This window comes from Dreissena polymorpha, chromosome 6 (genome assembly GCF_020536995.1).
Source record: "Dreissena polymorpha isolate Duluth1 chromosome 6, UMN_Dpol_1.0, whole genome shotgun sequence".
Taxonomy (NCBI): Eukaryota; Metazoa; Mollusca; class Bivalvia; order Myida; family Dreissenidae; genus Dreissena; species Dreissena polymorpha.
Genome location: NC_068360.1, coordinates 60,844,157 through 60,867,539, shown reverse-complemented (window position 1 = coordinate 60,867,539; position 23,383 = coordinate 60,844,157). Strand labels below are relative to the sequence as shown.

The 23,383-nt window shown below is 34.1% G+C and overlaps 1 protein-coding gene and 1 long non-coding RNA gene across 2 annotated transcripts; both read left to right on the top strand.

Moving 5' to 3' along the window:
- The first annotated feature begins 4,293 nt into the window (after positions 1–4,293).
- On the top strand, positions 4,294–21,729 carry LOC127835439 (uncharacterized). Its single transcript, XR_008028520.1, has 3 exons — positions 4,294–4,631; positions 4,778–5,075; positions 19,297–21,729. It is a non-coding gene; the product is annotated as an uncharacterized LOC127835439 (long non-coding RNA).
- Positions 6,486–15,924, top strand: LOC127835438 (CDC42 small effector protein 2-like). The gene is made up of 5 exons (XM_052361874.1): positions 6,486–6,634; positions 12,177–13,379; positions 13,912–14,016; positions 14,552–14,662; positions 15,784–15,924. Exons 2-4 carry the CDS (start codon positions 13,323–13,325, stop codon positions 14,660–14,662), a joined length of 273 nt encoding a protein of 90 aa, XP_052217834.1. The 5' UTR covers positions 6,486–6,634; positions 12,177–13,322; the 3' UTR covers positions 15,784–15,924.
- Positions 21,730–23,383: the final 1,654 nt, after the last annotated feature.

The window sequence follows — 23,383 nt, the reverse complement described above, 5'->3', positions numbered from 1 at the left end:
ACTTGTAGCCTGCACAGTTAAGAAAGTAGTTCCACCAATATGACTTTGTGGATACCACTACCAAGACCGTGAGCTTGCTTTACAATGTAGCTGTCTTAAACTGCGCAGGCTGATCATTTCTGTTCTACCTATTTTCGTGGCAAGGTTATGCATGCCAAAGGCCAAGCTACACATGCTTTAGAATTTCTTTATATATATTATTCTATTATGTTTCAATACTTTTTAAATGGTCATCGGTTGTCATCAATACAATGTAATACAATGTAATCCAAGAAAAGGACATTTATGTCACTGAAAACTGTTGAGCAATTTCAAGACTAAAATGTATTCTTTGGGATCACATAACATGGTATGTCTGCTACCTTGATCCTCAATTGTTTCATTTTCAAAGTACATGTATAAGCTGAATGTTTTTAAACTTAATATATCTGTTTCCTGAAACTGAAATTCATCATCGTCAAATAAAAGGCTACAACAAGTTGTGAACCATCATAAAGATAACTATGTCTTTAATAACAATGTGTTAATTGTATGTCTATGTGTGATGTTCAAACATAACTTTATCTGTAATTTGTTTTCTCGCACATTGAAATCCATAGTATGTATAAACAATATGCCTATTGTTGCAATATGATGAAAACTGCGAATTTTCTTAAAGGGATAACCACCTCTGAATAATTATTGTCAATTTCCCATATCAGTGTAACATAACATGAATTTACTATTTTACTGGTAAAACTTCAAAATTCTGAACTTGGAACGCTTAACCTCCTGGTCTCTAATCCTGGAAATTTGATCTTCCCGGCCTTTGATCTTGAAATTTGAACATCCTGGCCTCTGATCTTACAAGTTTGATCTTCCTGGCCTCTGATCTTACAAGTTTGATCTTCCTGGCCTCTGATCTTAGAAGTTGAAACTTCCTGGCCTCTGATCTTGAAGTTGGAACTTCCTGGCCTCTGATCTTAGAAGATGAAACTTCCTGGCCTCTGATCTTGATGTTGGAACTTCCTGGCCTCTGATCTTGGAAGTCTGAACTTCCTGGCCTCTGATCTTACAAGTTTGATCTTCCTGGCCTCTGATCTTACAAGTTTGATCTTCCTGGCCTCTGATCTTAGAAGTTGGAACTTCCTGGCCTCTGATCTAAGAAGATGAAACTTCCTGGCCTCTGATCTTGAAGTTGGAACTTCCTGGCCTCTGATCTTGGAAGTCTGAACTTCCTGGCCTCTGATCTTGGAAGTGTACACATCCTGACCTCTGATCTTAGAAGTCTACACTTCCTGACCTCTGATCTTAGAAGTCTACACTTCCTGACCTCCGATCTTGGAAGTCTACAGTTCCTGACCTCCAATCTTGGAAGTCTACACTTCCTGACCTCTGATTTTAGAAGTCTACACTTCCTTGCCTCTGATCTTGGAAGTCTACACTTCCTGACCTCCGATCTTGGAAGTCTGAACTTCCTGGCCTCTGATCTTGGAAATCTACACTTCCTGACCTCTGATCTTAGAAGTCTACACTTCCTGACCTCTGATCTTAGAAGTCTACACTTCCTGACCTCTGATCTTGGAAGTCTACACTTCCTGACCTCTGATCTTGGAAGTCAGAATTTCCTGACCTCCGATTTTGGAATTCTGAACTTCCTGGCCTCTAATTTTAGAAGTCTACTCTTCCTGACCTCTGATCTTGGAAGATTGAACTTCCTGACCTCTTATCTTAGAAGTCTGAACTTCCTCACCTCTGATCTAATCTTAGAAGTCTACACTTCCTGACTGCTTATCTTAGAAGGTTGAACTTCCTGACCTCTGATCTTAGATGTCTACACTTCCTGACCTCTCATCTTGGAAGTCTACACTTCCTGGCCTCTGATCTTAGAAGCCTGAACTTCCTCACCGCTGATCTTTGAAGTCTACACTTCCTGACCTCTGATCTTTGAAGTCTGAACTTCCTGACCTCTGATCTTAGAAGTCTACACTTCCTGACCTCTGATCTTGGAAGTCTGAACTTCCTGGTCTCTGATCTTGGAAGTCTACACTTCCTGACCTCTGATCTTGGAAGTCTGAACTTCCTGGCCTAAGATCTTAGAAGTCTACACTTCCTGACCTCTGATCTTAGAAGTCTACACTTCCTGACCTCTGATCTTGGAAGTCTGAACTTCCTGGCCTAAGATCTTAGAAGTCTACACTTCCTGACCTCTGATCTTAAAAGTCTACACTTCCTGACCTCTGATCTTGGATGTCTACACTTCCTGACCTATGATCTTAGAAGTCAGGCCTTTTCCGCCCTATGCCACGGGTCCGAAATTCAGCTCCATTCCAAATGCAAATCTGTTGTTTTTTTCCCAATTGAAAAAAATTCCCAATAAAAAAAAAAAAATTGTAACCTTTAAAATTAATATATCAGTTAACCTGATCCAGTGCAGAAAATAGAAAATATTGCATAATTAAATTATCTGTTGCCTTTAATTTGTTTCAAAAACAGTAAAATATGTTATTGTTAAATTGATTATTTAAGACTTTCCTTATTTTCCCAATTTTTTTTTCACCTCAAAAAAGGCCAGGCCCTTTCCCCAAAATCAGATATAAAAACCCTGCACTTATCACACATGTTCATAATATTTTGTAAAATTTTAATACAATGTTATCAAAAAAGTCGTTATTGACCAGTTAACGTCTTCTTTGAAATATAAGAAACACTATTTACATGCAATTATTTTTCCCAATTGAGCCAGTTTTCGATTAATAATTTTCTCAAAAAAGTTTTTTTCACGACGCAAAATTCCCAAAATTCCAGTGTGGCATTTTCCCAAAATGGAGCAGAAAAGGCCTGGAAATCTACACTTCCTGACCTCTGATTTTAGAAGTCTACACTTTCTGACCTCTAAACTTAGAGTTCTACACTTCCTGACCTCTGATCTTGGAAGTCTACACTTCGTGACCTCTGATCTTGGAAGTCTGAACTTCCTGACCTCTGATCTTAGAAGTCTACACTTCCTGACCTCTGATCTTAAAAGTCTACACTTCCTGGTCTCTGATCTTGGAAGTCAGAACTTCCTGACCTCTGATCTTAGAAGTCTACACTTCCTGACCTCGGATCTTGGATGTCTACACTTCCTGACCTCTGATCTTAGAAGTCTGAACTTCCTGACCTCTGATCTTAGAAGTCTACACTTCCTGACCTCTGATCTTGGAAGTTTACACTTCCTGACCTCTGATCTTAGAAGTCTGAACTTCCTGGCCTCTGATCTTGGAAGTCTACACTTCCTGGCCTCTGTTCTTGGAAGTCTACACTTCCTGACCTCTGATCTTGGAAGTCTACACTTCCTGACCTCTGATCTTGGAAGTCAACTCTTCCTGGCCTCTGATCTTAGAAGTCAAAACTTTCTGGCCTCTGATTTTAGACGTCTAAACTTCCTGGCCTCTGATCTTAGAAGTCTAAACTTCCTGGCCTCTGATCTTAGAAGTCTAAAATTCTTGACCTCTGATCTTGAAAATCTCCTGACCTCTGATCTTAAAAATCTGAACTACATAGCATCTCTGAATTGAAATTAAGTCTTAATTTAAAGTTGGATTAAGTTCAGCACATTTTCAATTAATGCTTATTTTGCCAATTGCATCTGAGAAACTTTGTAGGTTTATGAAATCACAAAAAAAAAATCTGACTTGCTCTCCATTTAAACTTTAATGATTGTACATTTGGAAGTCCTCTTATGCAATCAATAGGCTCAATTAGAAGTCTGTACCTCATCTCTTACAACCTCATTGTAATTATTATGAAGACTTGAATGAATTTTTTTTTTTCTTGGACTATAGCACTGTATTCAATCTATTGCACTGACTGAACTTGTTAAGCCTACAGGACTATTTGTACAGTCAATCTTGTGCTTGCGACCACTTGAATTAAAGGGATCTTTTCACGCTTTGGTAAATTGACAAAATTGAAAAAAGTTGTTTCAGATTCGCAAATTTTCGTTTAAGTTATGATATTTGTGAGGAAACAGTAATACTGAAAATTTACCATGGTCTAATAGAGCCATTATATGCATCTTTTGACGATTTTAAAACCTAAAAATTATAAAGCGTTGCAACGCGAAACGATTGAATAATTTGGAGAGTTCTGTTTTTGTCGTTAAATTTTTTTGAAACTACGAAGATTGCTTATATAAGGTATAAAATACGTTCAGCATGTGTACTCGGCGGAATAGCTCAGTAGGCTAAAGCGTTTTAACTTCAGGACTGTGGCAGGACTCCAGGGGTCACTGGTTGGAAACCTGGTCCGGGCTATGTTCTTTTCCTTTTTATGTCCCCCACTATAGTAGTGGGGGACATATTGTTTTTGCCCTGTCTGTCTGTTGGTCTGTCTGTTTGCGCCAACTTTAACATTTTGCAATAACTTTTGCTATATTGAAGATAGCAACTTCATATTTGGCATGCATGTGTATCTCATGAAGCTGCACATTTTGAGTGGTGAAAGGTCAAGGTCAAGGTCATCCTTCAAGGTCAGAGGTCAAATATATGTGGCCAAAATCGCTCATTTTATAAATACTTTTGCAATATTGAAGATAGCAACTTGATATTTGGCATGCATGTGTATCTCATGGAGCTGCACATTTTGAGTGGTTAAAGGTCAAGGTCAAGGTCATCCTTCATGGTCAGAGGTCAAATATATGTGGCCCAAATCGCTTATTTTATGAATACTTTTGCAATATTTAAGATAGCAACTTGATATTTGGCATGCATGTGTATCTTATGGAGCTGCACATTTTGAGTGGTGTAAGGTCAAGGTCATCCTTCAAGGTCAGAGGTCAAATATATGTGGCCCAAATCGCTTATTTTATGAATACTTTTGCAATATTGAAGATAGCAACTTGATATTTGGCATGCATGTGTATCTCATGGAGCTGCACATTTTGAGTGGTGAAAGGTCAAGGTCAAGGTCATCCTTCAAGGTCAGAGGTCAAATATATGTGGCCCAAATCGCTTATTTTATGAATACTTTTGCAATATTGAAGATAGCAACTTGATATTTGGCATGCATGTGTATCTCATGGAGCTGCACATTTTGAGTGGTGAAAGGTCAAGGTCATCTTTCCCAAGGTCAAGGTCATCCTTCACAAGGTCAAGGTCATATATAGGGGACATTGTGTTTCTCAAACACATCTTGTTTTAATTTTATTCTTGATTTTTTACTGGAGCTTTTACGATCCAATGTTTACATTTATCGATATTAAGCATTTAATGAATAAGTTAAAAAATGCCAAAATCTGTGAAAAGGCCCGTTTAAGCGACTTTTGTCTTATGGGACCACTTTAAATCCCACCCAAGCGTTTTAACTATATTTTCATATTGTATTAAGCTTTTGTCTCACGTGACCAGCGACCGCTGATTTTAGTGTATTTTGATGCCTAAGTCTTGAATTAAGCGACCGCTTTAAGGTAAAAGTGGTAAATCTGTTGACCGTTCAGGGACAAGTCAGTGTTGATTGTTTATCTAAGCCGATAACATGAACGATTACACCTTTGTATTGATTTCACACCAACCATTTTCCTTTGTCTCGATGACCGGTTCTGACCGGTGTTAATGCTGACTTCGTATCAATTTTTGGTGTTGAATAATACAGTGCGGTATTGCCAACAGTCCATAGGTTAAAGAGTTTACTATCTTGGACGTTAAGTGACAAATTTGATCGCCGATTTTGTTGCAGAAACAATGCGCCGATGCGACACACATGTTCTCGAGAGGTGTAAAAAATAAACTATTAATCGGTAACATGTAGCAAAATCTGTTCATTAAAAAATGTAATTGTTATTAGGCTAATTAGTTTGTGTTAGCAAATTTTTCAATCAGGCGTATTTAGTTTTCAATCAAGGTGTTTTATTTATTTCCCTATGTACCATAATGGAGTCAGATATATATAAGCTTACATGCAGAAATGAAAATGTCAAAACCGAAAGTATATATGTTAAATGAGAAAATTCTGGTATTGGAAGTGTTGAAGAGTAAAAGTGCACGTAAATTTAATCGTGAATGAGTTTGGAGTCGGAAAACCCCATTCTCCATGCAAACCATTAACATTGTATTTAGAATTAGAGAGGACAAATACAACATATTTTAAGTAAAAAATTGTTGCATTTGTTTTATTTATATTTAGATTCATTTGATTACAAAAGCTGAAATCGCTGTGTCAAAAGGAGATAATCCTATATCTGGATTTAAAATTAAAGGTCCGTATTCATCCCTAATGGCCTGTTTTTATTTAAAGACCATTTTATCAAGAGACCACTTTTGGTTACTCCCTTTAGTGGTCTCTAAATACAAGATTGACTGTACTTGTTTGCTGGATGAAATAAGATGGTTTTATTTGGATTTCTCTGTTTATCATGTACATGAATAATAGCTTCCCCTTTAAGTCAAGATGTTGTTCACAAGGAAAATATCGTAAGTAAAATAGTGATAATAGAATACTGTTTAAAGGTTAAGTGTGGAAACATTCTATTTCTTACACATTTCTCTGCCAGCTGATTGTTTTGATGCATCTGACGCATTATTTCGAAAAAGATCAGCCTCAAAAGCGAGACATCTGTGTTAGTATTTAATGAAAGCAATAATTTATAATGAATGTATTATGAGCGGACTTTGATGTAAGTAATTCAGACTTTTAACTTGTTTTCAAGGGTTTGTTCTTGTTGTTTGCTTTTTTCAGTTTGCTTATGCATACAAATAGAAACTCAGAGGCAACCTAATTTTCTGAGGGTTTACATTTTTATAATTTACATTCTAAGATTGAAATATTATGTTTGAGCACAGAGCGTATATTATATTGTCATTTAGAGTCTGTGGTTTGAGATTGTATATACTTAGTTTAGACATATATTAGAAAATGTTGTAGTTTTATGGTTTCAAACTGCTACATGTATTACAGGATAATTTTATTGTGTGTTACTGTATTGATCATTAAATGTTAATGGCCCTTGACCAAGCTTTCCTATATGATAGCTGCATGCATGATGACGTTATTGTTAAAAAAAATCATTTAAAAGAGAGGCATCAACTTTACCCATTTATGCCAAGTGGACTCTCCCATCCTTCTAAATTGGATCAATTTATTTCCAAAATTTGGGATGTCTAGTATATTTTTTCTATATTTAGAATATTTCTTACAGAAATTCCTTCAAGCAAACAGCGCAGACCCTGATGAGACGCCGGATCATGTGGCGTCTAATTTGGGTCTAGGCTGTTTGCCAAGTCCTTTTTTCTAGACGCTAGGCATAAATGGGTTTAGATTTGTGTTATGCTAAACAATGTAGATAATAAGTTTGATGTAAAAATCAAAGTAATAAATTTGAATTGATAACAATTATACTTTTGTTGCAAAGGTTCAAACTAAATTAAACCTGTTAAATTTCCTGCATTAAAGAAATAAATAGTATCAATTAACATTTTCATAAAGGTAAACATGAATCAATAAAAAAACTGCTAAAAAACTACAAAAACTGTATTATTATTCTTAAAAAAGCTACTGTAATTATACATTTGTACCCTTGGGATACAGAGAAAAAATTAACACAAAAAACATAGTATGGCTGAGCCATTATAATTAACCAAAAGACATGAAAAAGCACCCAGTGTTTCCCAAAAGTACAAGCAAGATTCTCACACAGATAAAAAGATTAACATCTGATAGACCTATACATGTGTGGATGAACATCCATATCCACCCCCATATCTTTTAGTAAAGCCCCATAGGGTGCTCGATCTGTTTTGCCATGTACATGTACTCTATAGCTTCTGTTTGAATGTTGTACATGTTAACAGGACTTGAACAAAGGTAAAGAAAGTTCAGATTCCAATACTTTCGCGATACGATTATGAAGTTATTCATTTTTCAGACACTGTGATTTTAGTTTGAAATAAATTATAATTTTCTTGTATTTATAAATGTTGCATGTTTCTCTTGTAGAATAAATTTTAGGCTTTCATTTTTGTTAATAACATAAATCCTCATGGCACAAGAGATAACTTTGGCACATTGATTAATGGAGATTTAATTTTAGTAGATCAGCCTTTGAAGTGTTTATCAAATAAAACCAATTAGCTCAAGTGATAGCATGATCAGCCCATCTGGTTAACCATTTTCTATGTATTTTAAACTTAAAGATAGGTTATATCAAGCATTCCTGTTGACTGTTGTATGGGCTTAAAGGAGTAATATTTGCTGATTTTTTCTGTACAATGAACCAACAGATTTAATTAATTTTTATGCACTCGGTAGAGTGGCATATAGCAGTTGAACTGTCCATCAGTTCGTCCGTCTGTCTGTCCGTCCTTCCGCCGAAAACTTTAACATGGGCCATAACTTTTGCAATATTGTAGATACCAACTTGATATTTGGCATGCATGTGTATCTCATGGAGCCACACATTTTTAGTGGTGAAAGGTCAAGGTCATCTTCAAGGTCAAAGGTCAAAAAAACAAATCAAGGGAAGTACCAAGATATAAAGGGAGATAATTTCTATTTATCATTTGGCAGGTACAGATCATTTTCAAAAGGGAAGTTACATTTTTTAGCTCATCTATTTAAAAAAAAATAAAAAATGAGCTATTGTCATCACCTTGGCGTCGGCGTCTGGTTAAGTTTTGCGTTTAGGTCCACTTTTCTCATTAAGTATCAATGCTATTGCATTCAAACTTGGTACACTTACTTACTATCATGAGGGGACTGGGCAGGCAAAGTTAGATAACTCTGGCTTGCATTTTGGCAGAATTATGTGCCCTTTTTATACTTAGAAAATTGAAAATTTTGGTTAAGTTTTGTGTTTAGGTCCATTTTATTCCTTAAGTATCAAAGCTTTTGCTTTCATACTTGCAACACTTACTTACTATCATAAGGGGACTGTGCAGGCAAAGTTATGTAACTCTGAATGGCATTTTTACAGAATTAGGTGCCCTTTTTATACGTAGAAAATTGAAAATTTGGTTAAGTTTTGTGTTTAGTTCCACTTTTTTCCAAAAGTATCAAAGCTATTGCTTTCATACTTGCAACACGTACTAACTATCGTAAGCGGACTGTGCAGGCAAAGTTATGTAACTCTGACTGGCATTTTGACAGAATTATGGGCCCTTTATACTTAATAAATTTGGTTAAGTTTTGTATTTTGGTCCACTTAATCACTAAAGTATCATAGATATTGCTTTCATACTTGGAACACTTGCAAACTATCATAAGGGGACAGTAAAGGCCAAGTTGCATAACTCTGGTTGTCATTTGTACAACCCTTTTTTGACTTAGTAACTTTGAATGTATGGTTACATTTTGTGTTTAGATCCACTTCACTTCTAAAGTACAAAATGTATCAAGGCTATTGCTTTTTAACTTCAAATACTTTCATGCTATCATGAGGGTACTGTACCTGGCAAGTTGAATTTTTCCTTGACCTTTGAATGAACTTGACTCTCAAGGTCAAATTATTAAATTTTGCTAAAATTGGCATAACTTCTTTATTTATGATTAGATTCAATGGAAACTTTGACAAAACAACTATTACCTGACATACCACAATAGACTCCACCCAAAACATCCCCCCCCCACGCTCCCCCCCCCCAATCCCCCCTCAATTTCCCCCACCATTATTGTTTATTTTAATTAAAGATCATCTAATAAATGACCACCACACCCTCACACTATACCCCCCCACCCCCACCCCCACTCCAAAAAATAATTTTTTTCCCGGAAGGGTGGCATATAGCAGTTGAATTGTTTGTCAGTACATTGTATGTTAGTCAGTCTGTCCGTCCGTCCGAAAAAAACTTTAACATTGGCCATAACTTTTTCACTTTTGAAGATAGCAACTTGATATTTGGCATGCATGTGTATCTCATGGAGCTGCACATTTTGAGTGGTGAAAGGTCAAGGTCATCCTTCAAGGTCAAATGTCAAATTTATGATGTCTGTCCGTCCGAAAACTTTAACATTGGCCATAACTTTTTCAATATTGAAGATAGCAACTTGATATTTGGCATGCACGTGTATCTCATGGAGCTGAACATTTTGAGTGGTGAAAGGTCAAGGTCATCCTTCAAGGTCAAATGTCAAATATATGGCGCCTGTCCGTCCGAAAACTTTAACATTGTCCATAACTTTTTTAATATTGAAGATAGCAACTTGATATTTGGCATGCATGTGTATCTAATGAAGCTGCACATTTTGAGTGGTGGAAGTTCAAGGTCAAGGTCATCCTTCAAGGTAAAAAAATACAAATAAATTCAAAGCGGCGTTTTCATCAAGCTGCACATTTTGAGTGGTGGAAGTTCATGGTCAAGGTCATCCTTCAAGGTCAAAGGTAAAAACAATAAAAATCAAAGCGGCGTTCTCATGAAGCTGCACATTTTTAGTGGTGGAAGTTCAAGGTCATTCTTCAAGGTCAAGGTCAACTAAAGGTAAAAGTAAAAAATTTCAAAGCAGCGTTATCATGAAGCTGCACATTTTGAGTGGTGGAAGTTCAAGGTCAAGGTCATCCTTAAAGGTCAAGGTCATCCTTCAAGGTCAAAGGTCAAAAAAAATATATATAAAAAATTCAAAGCGGCATTATCATGAAGCTGCACATTTTGAGTGGTGGAAGTTCAAGGTCAACTTCATCCTTCAAGGTCAAAAATAAAAAAAATAAAAATTTAATTTCAAAGCGGCGTTCTCATGAAGCTGCACATTTTGAGTGGTGGAAGTTCAAGGTCAAGGTCATTCTTTAAGGTCAAGGTCATCCTTCAAGGTCAAAGGTAAAAAAATAAAAAATTCAAAGCAGGGTTATCATGAAGCTGCACATTTTGAGTGGTGGAAGTTCAAGGTCAAGGTCATCTTACAAGGTCAAGGTCATCCGTCAGGGTCAAAGGTCAAAAAAATTCTTTTAAAGCGGCGTTCTCATAAAGCTGCACATTTTGAGTGGTGGAAGTTCAAGGTCAAGGTCATCCTTCAAGGTCAAAGGTAAAAAAAAAAAAAAAAATCAAAGCGGCGCAATAGGGGGCATTGTGTTTCTGACAAACACATCTCTTGTTTTTTTTCAAACATGGTTAAAAAACACAAATATTTATTTTTATTATTTTATTTTTGAAATACCATCCAACCCAAGGATCCCCCCCCGAAAAAAAAAATTCGCATTTTTGGAAGATAATGTAATAAATGATTATGACCACACCCCCACACTATACACCCCTCTCCACTCCACCCCTCCGTCCTTTGTGATTGAAATTGAGATAGGTCCCGACACCTTTAAAAGAAAAAAATAGATGAGCGGTCTGCACCCGCAAGGCGGTGCTCTTGTCAAAGGGATATAATCACACAAAAAGAGGCACAGAATGGGGCATTGTGTTTCTGACAAACACATCTCTTGTTGACAAACTGGAATTATAAAATCTGACCACTGTGTTATGAAGCTTTGATTTGTAAGCTTTGTTGACATCCAACTGACAATTGTGTAAGCTATGTTGACATCCAACTGACAATTGTGTAAGCTTTGTTGACATCCAACTGACAATTGTGTAAGCTCAGCATAAGATGATGCAGTCTTCACGAACACATTTTTGAAGTCATATTGTTTAAGATAAAGATTGTCCCTTTGATGCATATCTATCAAACAATACCCCAAAAACAGGGCTTGGTGCAGAGAATGTTTTACTTATTAAAATTTATTAAGGCCCTTACAAAGGTTGCATTTCTCAAAATTATTTCTTAACAACAATAACATCCCTGTCCAAATTTAAAGTAAATCTTGGAAAAAAATCCCTTTTTTCAGTTTTGTTGCTGTACCATTTCCCTACAAACAATAAAAAGAGCTTCACACACATCAAAACTAACAACAGTACTGTAGTTAATTTCTCCCTTTACCACTTAGGTACACATTTTGACGCATTTGTTGTCCCTTAGAAAATTAAATTTAATGAAAGATCTTTCTGACTAAAATCAAGTTTTAAAGGCTTCATTTCCAACCCCTGTATACTGATGAGCAGCAAACAGCATAAAACCTGAACAGACTGGGAGTTACTCGCAGGCTGTTCTGGTTTTATGCTGTTTTCACATACCCATTTTCACTTTGCTTCTCGGTGGAGAAGGGTTAATTGAGAACAATGAAAAATGCAAATATATGTAGTAAATATATAATTTACATTTTAAAATAGTTTTCTTTGTATTTTCAGATGAGCATGCAACCCGGAGGTGTTTCTTACTCAGACAAACAATTAGTTCTTCGATAGCGGAGTTATAAAAGTTGTTGAAAATTTAAATATTTCCAGCTATTGACCTCATGCTGAGCATTCGAAATTGAGCAGAATAAAGGGAGAGAACTGCTGAATTTAGACTTTATTTTAACTTTATTAGTGACACATTCTCATGTGATGTCAAACTTTGATAGATAGATCATAAAAAGCCTAAAAGTCTAAACATCAGTGTAAAATCTTGCCTTATTACCATATTGGTTTTGCCATTTGTAATTCAGTAATGAAAGGGGAAATAACTCAAGAGCAACTTGGTTCGAATATTGTACTTGAAAACATTGAATACATGGCATAGAGGGCATTATTATTAAATAGAACAAAGGCCTACATTGTGAGTGAAAAATAGATACAAGTACTGCTTGATATGAATATTTTTGAGGAAGTTTATTACTTTGTCACCGGATGATGATTCATGGTTTATACAAACAATCAACTACATGTATATCAATGGACAAAGAGGACAGATAACACCTACATCAAGATAGTTGTTAAATTATCTGACTATCATAGCGGGATTAGAGAGTGAATCAAGAAGTTATTGTGACGTTTTAAAAAGGATTGACCACAAAGGATTCATGGCTAAATACAGTGATTAAAAAGAAACTTGCTGTACATATAATGCAAGCATTATTTCTCAAATGTGTTGATAATGTGTCTCTGCATTATACTTAGGGCAGATTTTGAAATTTCTCTTGTATAATATAGAGAACAAACACATATTATGTGAATGGAAAACAAGGGGATGATATAATAATAAAGGAAGTTTATATAGATCAGTAATTTTAAGCTAGATGAAGATCTGCAAATAGCTTGAAGAAAAACTACGCAAATATATTTTCAAAAAGAGTCTTGTGAATCCCTTGTAATCAAAGTGAAAAAACTTGAGAAGTGTACAGCATTTTAGGAAGATAACTCTGTGTTTCAAGGAATCATCAATATTAAAAGGGAAATAATTTTGGAATTGTACAACATTCACAAAAGATAACTCTGTGTTAAGCAGAATCACGACTCTGTGATATCAGGAAACCATTCCAGTCCACTATATTTATTCCATAGACTGTGTTTATTATGGCAATGGGCACCATGTTGTGTTTTAATTGTTGCCTCACAGAACAGCCTCAGCCGGTGAGTGTTTTTTTTCTGAGCAATTAACCACTCAGATAAAAATTAAATTTTAGATTTTAAATTCTGGAATCAAGTTTTAAAGGCTGACATTTCCAATCCTAATGTACTGATGGACAGCAAATAACATAAAACCTGAAAAGACTGCAAGTTACTTGCAGACTGTACTGGTTTCGTTCTGGTTGCATAAAGCTATTTTCACTTTGCTTGTAAGTGGTAAAGGGTTAAACCTGTCTCTTACTCTGTCAGGCTTTCGATGGGTCTGTCTCTGTCAGATTGTCTGTGTGTCTGATGTTGTGAACTTTTTGTTATTCTACAATACAAATTACAAATTTAGTGAAGTTATATCTTCTTTGAAAAATTAAGAATTTCTACAACTTGATTATTGTGTCCCACTTTAAAGAAGTTGATCAGCAATGAATGAATGATACATTCAATTCCTCATCATTATTAATGAAAACAATGATACTGTAAATTGAAAAATTATTTCAGGCCTATGTAAAGCATTCATACTTCAATTAATTTTCAATTACAGAGGCGAAGACGTATAGATCGTAGCATGATTGGTGAGCCAATGAATTTCAGACATACCACTCATGTTGGTACAGGGGACATAACCTCGCGTGGGTCTTCAAATAGTGTAAGCAAGAGTGACTTCCCTTTTAGAACTGTTTTATTGAATCAAATTAATATTATATACATGTACATGTATCAGAGAACTGTTCTTTATAGTTTCAAGGCATGAACTTAACAATGAAGTCCACATGTTCATCATATGGACTTATTAAAGTGTACAGTTTATGCTGTCAAACTATAAAATTACATGGGAATAACAAAATTCTTTGACAGATGATAAATATTATTAATTTATGGTATCACCCTATGCAGATGGGCAAGGTGGTTTGGCATGAGGCACATTTATTGTTTCCGCTATTTAAGTCATATACCCGGTACAGTTTGTCACATACAATTATAGGCGAAGTGGGATAACCAGCCTCTTTGCACCAGGCACTGAAGTGTTATTGTCTTTGGTTGATATTTTTTTTTTAATTTGCCGTTTAAGCTCTCTAACTTGTACATTTTTCATTAAATCTTCTCCAAACTTTCTGGAAATGTTTGTCAATTTAATTTCTGTCCATGACTTAGTTCTATTTTTAGCTTTTCTATATTTTTAGTTGTCTAGTCTACAGGGTCAGATGTCTTCAAAGGGAGACGACTTCAACCAAACTAGTTCCACTGCTATTCACTTGAATGTTATTGACCTCCCTGTACGAAGAAATATATAGGTAAGCATGACAAATATACATGAGATAATTATTTTAAGAAACATGTAAGCTAGCATAAACAAGAAACATAAAGGCTACCATCAGAGGTCCAGATAAGATGCGTATTTGTGTAAAATACTCATGAAAAATATTCATGATATGCATGAATTATACTTTTGATGAGTGAAAAAAATCAACATAAAAAATGCCATAAGCATTTTGTGCAATTATCAGTTGGACCAACAGTGCCCCAATTCCGATTATTTGATCAGCTATTTCAAAATGCATGTTTATATAAACAAGAGTAGATGTTCTTTATTATTAATACATGTTTTCTGCATGTATAAAAAAAAGTAAAATACAAAATCAAAGACTTTTGCGGGAGTATTTAAAATACTCCCACAAAAGTCTTTGATTTTGTATTATACTCAAAAGCTAAAAATGTCGTGAGTGAAATACTCTTTATCTTAAAAAATTATCTGGGGCTCTGGCTACCATGAACAAAATATGTGATATTCAACAGGACATTTTCACAGAGCTTGGCATGATTGAAGTTTGTCATTAAATGCTTTAAATTGATTAATTGATTTATTGGATATAAAGAGTTCCAGTTTACAACAAAAATAAAATTTATCAATACCTGGACTCGAACCACTGAGCTTTGAGTAAGTCTACCGCTTAGGCCACTCGGCCATCCGTGCTGACATGACAGTGCATGTAATCTATACTTAATATAAGCAACCCTGGTAATGTCAAAAATATAAGCAACCCTGGTAATGTCAAAAATATAAGCAACCCTGGTAATGTCTTAAGTATAACTATTACAACCAAACTTTCCAAATTTTCCAAATTATACAATCGTTTCGGGTTTGTAACATTTTATAACTTTCAGGTTTTTAAATCGTCAAAAGATGCATATAATGGATACTATAGAGCATGGTTAATGTTCAGGATTACTGTTTCCCTGCAACAGGCTAGCATCGTCACGCTATATAGGCGAGAATTATGTATTTGATTTTCAATGTTAATTGCCTATCTGGTAATAAGCCATGATTTTGAGTTCTCTTGCGTTGTTGTTGAAAAATAATAATTCTATTTGCAAGTCCTTTATGTTTGTAACTCTTCACTTTTTCCATTTTCAGCTATGCAGATGACATGCATTACAACCTGACATGTTGAGTCAAAAGCAGTCAACAGGATTTGTTTGTCTCATAGAAATTGTGTTCTGTTGTTATAGAATTTGGGTAAAATACCGGTACTGTAACCAAACCAGAAATCTTTCACACAGTTTGACTGTTGGTACTTTCTTCAACATGTGTATATATGAGTCGCGTTCTGAGAAAACTGGGCTTCATGCATGTGCGTAAAGTGTTGTCCCAGATTGGCCTGTGCAATCCGCACAGGCTAATCAGGGACGACACTTTCCACTTTTATGGTATTTTTAGTTTGAAGGAAGTCCCTCCTTACCGAAAATCAATTTTAGGCGGAAAGTGACGTCCCTGATTAGCCTGTGCGGACTGCAACTAAATTGTCTATTTCACAAATAAGTGTTATTTACAAAAAAATGATGTACCGTGACAGTTTGGAATGTATTTTGTGAAAGTTGTTTTTGTTTTGTTCAGTATAAATCCTGTTTACTTTATTACTATTCCATTTTGGTAGCATCAAATGGAAGAAAACTTCAACCTTTTATGTTTGCAATAAGTGAAAGTTTTTTAATTATTTTACTATTACATATGTAGAGTTTGTGAGGCTGAAATTTCTCTACTTTTAGTTGCATTTCATCTGCATTGACCAAAGCCTTTTTGTGTGCAATGCAGTCTTGATGGTTGATAATAAAAGTTTTTATAATCTTTTAAAGAGACTTGTTCACAGATTGCAGAAATAACAGATTAAAAAAATACAGATTACAAATATTTAAATGTTGTACACAAGGGAGCAAAAAATCTTTTATATAGATTCACAATAAAAGATAATTTATTTTTTAATAATCATTATTGGAAATTTATAAATTATAAAGCATTACAAACTTTTGTTTTTGTTTTAATTAAATTGTTACTATACATATATCAATGATTTGTAGTATCAAATGCATACAATCAGATTATAGTCAGGATTGCAGAGCGGTTATAACGGACACTGTTTTTAGCCCCAATCTGCACAAACTTTGTTGCTTTCTTATATTAATTCCTGCTACTATAATTGACCAGTCGCCAAATTATCGATTGCTCCGCCCACATAGTCACGTGGTCTAGTGATTAGAAAACTCCGACAAGCAGATCGCAATTATAGCGCATTACGTGAGTGAAATACTATACTTGTAACGATGTATCATGCTCTTTTTATCAAAGCCGCACACTAAACTAAACTGCTTTGCACAACTTTAATACAATCATAAATGCTTTAGAGAGAAATGGCGTAATCATAATAAATGAGTTAACTATCAGAAACGTTTCTTATACATATTATAGGAAGTTGATGAAAAATCAGTGGTAAAAATGAACATTTATTTCATATTGATTTTGAACTTGTATGAAAACCGTCTGGCAGTGAATCCGGTTGCTATTCATATATAATTTTGAAAATAGTTTAATTAAATGCAAATGACACATCCATATCATGATGGGTTTATTGTTTATTAAAAATGTTTAGATCTTTGTTTTATTGTGTTATTTTTAAAAAGACACCAATTTTTTTAATTTAGATATAAATTAAATTTTGATTGTAACCATAATATAATACAGGCCTAATTTCGTGGTTTCATTAACAGATCTAATATGCATTTTATTTCATTTATGTTTAATGGGAACCTGCTACATTTCACTATCGAAATATGAAATTTTGGTATTACGGTGCTGTTCACGAACATTCGAATTGAATACATTTAGCATATTATGCATTTTTTTATTTATAGCAAGATGGCCCTTATATGTTAATTGCAATTTTCACATTTCTCCCCGTATCAATATATGTTGTATTAGAAATGTTGTTGTTGTATTATAAGCCTTACATTTTACACTTGAAGTCACTTTAAGCTAGCTAAGCGGCGTTGAAATCACCTTTTTGTTGTTTTAACTTTAGTTAAAACAATATTTAAGTTTACAATTTATAATGATTTCCATTGTTTATGATCCACAGAAAATAAATTTATAATTGGAAATCATTTAAGTAATTAAATATTTCTTTTCTTGTGCACAGTACCTAACAATGCCTTAATGTTCATTCATTCTGAGATCCACGCAACATACTGTCATTTATTAATCATCGACAATTACGCTGAGATTAAAAAGCACGTGTGGCAATTATTATGTTGCCCAAATTGATTAATAATATTGTGCATCAAACGGTATAGCACGTTTTATAGAACACACAACTGGTGTGGTTACACTATTTATTGTGTTTGTTTTCTCATTACTTGTTCATATGTTCAAGAAATAAAGATAAAATGATAACCTTTTATAAAGTATGTATAGCACCTACAATTTTGAATAGTGATCGAACAGTAATGATCATGCATTTGATATAAAATCTGTGTAAACTCTTAAAAATTACGTCCATTCCATATGTACGATACGCTTTGTTTGTCGGACAAAATGGCGGCCAAATAAGCGTTGCTGAGGGGTGTGTGAAAAATCGATATCTGATTGGCTGATCGAAGAATGTGGGCGGAGCGATCGATACTTTGGCGACTGGTCAATTAAGTTTAGAGTTCCATTTTTTAATCCAGCAATTTACAGCATTTATTTGCACAGAAAAGCACAATCTTAGAACCAATCCCTTGTTATTTCCTTGTTTTTACACATTTTACTTAGTGTATGTTAGATCATCGAAATTTATCTGTGCTCCAAACATAAAAGCATGTATATATTTTTAAAACAACATGTTTGTGTTTAAAAAAAGGAAATATAAAAATGCCAACACCAATTGATATCCTGTGATAATGTTCTTTTTGAATTTCAATTCATTTATTGTTTTTAATTTCTTGTTTAAATCTGTAAGTTGCATGACATTGTGTATCTGGGGTGGCTATGTTCAGTTGTGTGTTCACAAAAAATGTTGTTATTTTTATTAATTTAACAACAGTTACCTGCCATATTGTTTGCCTCTGAAATGTGGTCGAAATATAAATTTTTAAATACTTAAAATGTCTTTTTATCACAAAGAATATTTTGTTTGTTCCAATAGTGTTCTAGAGCTTACTATTTTGATGGTTGGCCATACATGTATTTAAGGGGACAACTCATTCATTATTTGTTTAATGCAATTTTCCCCACAAACATGGCTAGCATGCACAATGAAAAAAAAATATTTTTCCTTTTTCTTTGTAATCATAAGCTAACACAAGGGCAGAATGATAAGTTATTGTGTATATATATTTGTTTTACTTGTCTCAAAAATGCATTCAGCTTATAAAATGCTGCTATTGTGTATAATAACTGTTTTATGAATAATAAACAGTGTATGAAGTAAAATATTTTACCTAAGTAAATTTTAAAAAAGAACAATTTTTTATTGTTTTTGCCCTGTCTGTTGGTCTGTCTGTCTGTTTGCGCCAACTTTAACATTTTGCAAAAACTTTTGTATATTGAAGATAGCAACTTCATATTTGGCATGCATGTGTATCTCATGGAGCTGCACATTTTGAGTGGTGAAAGGTCAAGGTCATCCTTCAAGGTCAGAGGTCAAATATATGTGGCCAAAATCGCTCATTTTATGAATACTTTTGCAATATTGAAGATAGCAACTTCATATTTGGCATGCATGTGTATCTCGTGGAGCTGCACATTTTGAGTGGTGAAAGGTCAAGGTCAAGGTCATCCTTCAAGGTCAGAGGTCAATTATATGTGGCCAAAATTGCTCATTTTATGAATACTTTTGCAATATTGAAGATAGCAACTTGATATTTGGCATGCATGTGCATCTCATGGAGCTGCTCATTTTGAGTGGTGAAAGGTCAAGGTCATCCTTCACAAGGTCAAGGTCATCCTACAATGTCAAACATCATATAGGGGGACATTGTGTTTCACAAACACATCTTGTTTTTTAAATGATTGGATGTTGGGCAAAATGATATATGAAGGTGCACAAAAAATTCCATTTCATTTTACAAATTTTAGGTATGTCAAATCCGCCATACATCTGATCATTTTTTTGTGGCCTAATATATACATTGGATCATATAATGTTGATATTGTTCCTCTGTGTATATAATTGAAATGGTATGCTGTATTTACAGAAGAAAGTAACCATTTATATGTACATGTATCGTTCAAATTTACAGACTTGCTATACCAACTATTTTGAACATGTTAATGTGAATGTGAACATTTTTTTTCATAAGCTGACAATAAAACATGTTTTTGCTCCCTAATATATGGTAATATTTATTTTACATGTAGATTTAATAACCAATGATGTCATTTCTTTACACATTGAAATAAAGCTAATTTCTGTTGTATGTTTTTGTATAAAAAATAACAAACTTTTTCTGACAGAAAGTGTATATACTTATTTGTTTTAAACACTAGTTATAAATTTTCACAGATATAAAAGCTGCTTGATGCTTTGTTATTTTGTTAAAACAAACTGATTAATATGATAAATAAACATAAATTATGTGTGTTGTTTTAATTAGTGTGTCAGTGCTTTTAATCAGTACTTAGTCAGTCAGAAGTCCAAAGTTATTGAAAGTGTGTCATTGATTTTTAAAGAACTATTTCAGTTGTGGTTATTTCGTTACTAGAAAAGAAGTCTTTAGTATAAATATGCAAGAAAAATTTCAATTTGTCAATAAATATTATGCTTTTATTGTTGCAGATTCTGCAACTACAGTTTGGAATAAGAATTTAATGTTTTCTTTGATTTTAGTTAAACCTTATTATGTTTTTTTATCTAGAATTGTTTCTTACATTGTAACAAACTTTCCTTACTTGTTACGTTTTGTTTGTGTTTTACTGTTTTGTTGATAATAATGTGTCTTTTTTATAAACATCTCATTGCAGTAATTAAAATCAGACATGTTTTTGCATGCATGTATATGTTAAACATTTTCATGAAACTTGATCAGAATATTTGTCCCAATCTTATCTTTTCTTGTTCAAAACTGGGCTATGTTATTTAAAAAAAGAAGGTCATTAGGTCAATTTGAGAGAAAAGCTTGTGAAAACATTTGTTTTAAAGTGTCTCAGATGAATAAGATATAAATCCTATGAAATTAGAAAACATTACTGCCATGGAGCGAGACAGTGTTTTGTATGTTGGTGGTCAAGAAGCCATATTGTTTACCCACTTATTGTGAATCTTACTCAGACCAAATGTCTGGAATGAGTTTAAAAATGTTTGTCTGATGTTTAAAAAGGTGCTGCAAGGTGTTTGGGTATTTTTCCTGTTATGTTTATTGTGAAACCTCAAGCACACTACCTGATCAGAGCAGTTATGTACTTTCGGGTCTCAGATGAGAACATTAAGCCCACTTGTTGCCATTGATTAACAACTAACATGTCAGTCTTGTCTCACTGCTGAAGTATTGCCTAATTTATAGTCATACTTTTGGGGTAAACATATAATCATTATTGTTATATTTTCTTTAAACTTTGTTTTTCTATGTACATATTAACATGATTTAAAAAAGGCGGTATCATACTTCAAATAAAACTGGTATTCACTCTTTAATGACATTAAGGAGAGTCAAATTGTGTTGTTTATTTGATTTAAAAAATTGGAATCAAATTTAAAATTGAGTATGAACCCCAATAGGCATGTAGGTTATTTGTGACAACAGAATATATGTACTTTACTTGTGGTTTAAAAAGTATTTTTTTATGTGTAAGTTTAAAAAAAAATGTATAAATTCTATTTTGTATTTTCATAAATTGTTATATTTTACAGTGTTATTTTTGTTAGTACAAGGGAGTAAACTCTTGTGTGTGCAATCATATTTTGGGAATGTGTTACTTCCCTTGTACATTTGTCAACTTCCTTTGTATTACTATTTGTGTGTAGAATTTTACTGGGCTTGACACATTCACTTTATACCATTGAGTGTTGGTATGTGGGTATTTTATTTAAATAAAAATATTTGCTAAACATTTATAATTTATGATATTGTAACTCCCATAAACATATCCTCATTGTATATGACCATTTTAAGTACGTTAAATCTGATAGGGGCATATAGAGACTGGACTGGTAAATATGTCCCGATATGCTTAATATGGAAACCGCATGCTGAAAAGTTATAGAGTGACATCACCATCCTTGCTACACATAGCTCAGTTGCACTGCATGGTAGCGCTTTCTTGTATTTTGCTTTTGACACTCGTGATTTTTTTTATGTAAAAAAAAATGCTTTTATAAATTACTTCAAATTTACATTTTATATGAGCTATATTGCGAATTGTGAATATTTCCCAGATTATAACTTACGTTGAGAGATATTCATTTTTAGCTCATCTATTTTTTGAAAAAAAAATATGAGCTATTGTCATCACCTTGGCGTCGGCGTCGGCATTGGCGGCCGGTTAAGTTTTGCGTTTAGGTCCACTTTTCTCAGAAAGTATCAATGCTATTGCATTCAAACTTGGTACACTTACTTACTATCATGAGGGGACTGGGCAGGCAAAGTTAGATAACTCTGGCGTGCATTTTGACAGAATTATGTGCCCTTTTTATACTTAGAAAATTGAAAATTTTGGTTAAGTTTTGCGTTTAGGTCCACTTTTCTCAGTGAGTATCAATGCTTTTGCATTTAAACTTGTTACACTTACTTACTATCATGAGGGGACTGGGCAGGCAAAGTTAGATAACTCTGGCATGCATTTTGACAGAATCATGTGCCCTTTTTATACTTAGAAAATTGAAAATTTTGGTTAAGTTTTGTGTTTAGGTCCATTTTATTCCTTAAGCATCAAAGCTATTGCTTTCATACTTGCAACACTTACTAACTTTCATAAGGGGACTGTGCAGGCAAAGTAATGTAACTCTGACTGGCATTTTGACAGAATTATGTGCCCTTTTTATACTTAGAAAATTGAAAATTTGATTAAGTTTTGTGTTTAAGTCCACTTTATTCCTACAGTATCAAAGCTATTGCTTTCATACTTGCAACACTTGTTAACTATCATAAGGGGACCGTGTAGGCAAAGTTATGTAACTCTGACTGGCATTTGGACGGAATTATGGGCCCTTTATACTTAGAAAATTGAAAATTTGGTTAAGATTTATGTTTTGGTCCACTTTACCCCTAAAGTATCATAGATATTGCTTTCATACTTGGAACACTCAAAAACTATCATAAGGGTACAGTAAAAGGACAAGTTGCATAACTCTGGTTGTCATTGTTACGGAATTATGGCCCTTTTTTGACTTAGTAACTTTGAATATATGGTTAAATTTTGTGTTTCGATCCACTTTACTTCTTAAGTATCAAGGCTATTGCTTTCAAACTTCAAATACTTTCATGCTATCATGAGGTTACTGTACCTGGCAAGTTGAATTTTACCTTGACCTTTGAATGACCTTGACTCTCAAGGTCAAAGTATTAAATTTTGCTAAAATTGCCATAACTTCTTTATTTATGATTAGATTTGATTGATACTTTGACGAAACTACTCTTACCTGACATACCACAATAGACTCCACCCAAACCGTCCCACGTGCCCTCCCCCCCCACCCCCCCTCCCCCCCCACCCCCCCCCCCTATTTTTTTTTTTTAAGATCATCTCACAAATGACCACCACACCC

Bases quoted from the DNA above. Each gene is read 5' to 3' on its own strand.
- LOC127835438 (XM_052361874.1), top strand. From the start codon at position 13,323: ATGGCAATGGGCACCATGTTGTGTTTTAATTGTTGCCTCACAGAACAG. The intron at 13,380-13,911 runs GTGAGTGTTTTT...TTTCAATTACAG, and splicing joins TCACAGAACAGCCTCAGCCG to AGGCGAAGACGTATAGATCG. The intron at 14,017-14,551 runs GTAAGCAAGAGT...CTATATTTTTAG, and splicing joins CGCGTGGGTCTTCAAATAGT to TTGTCTAGTCTACAGGGTCA.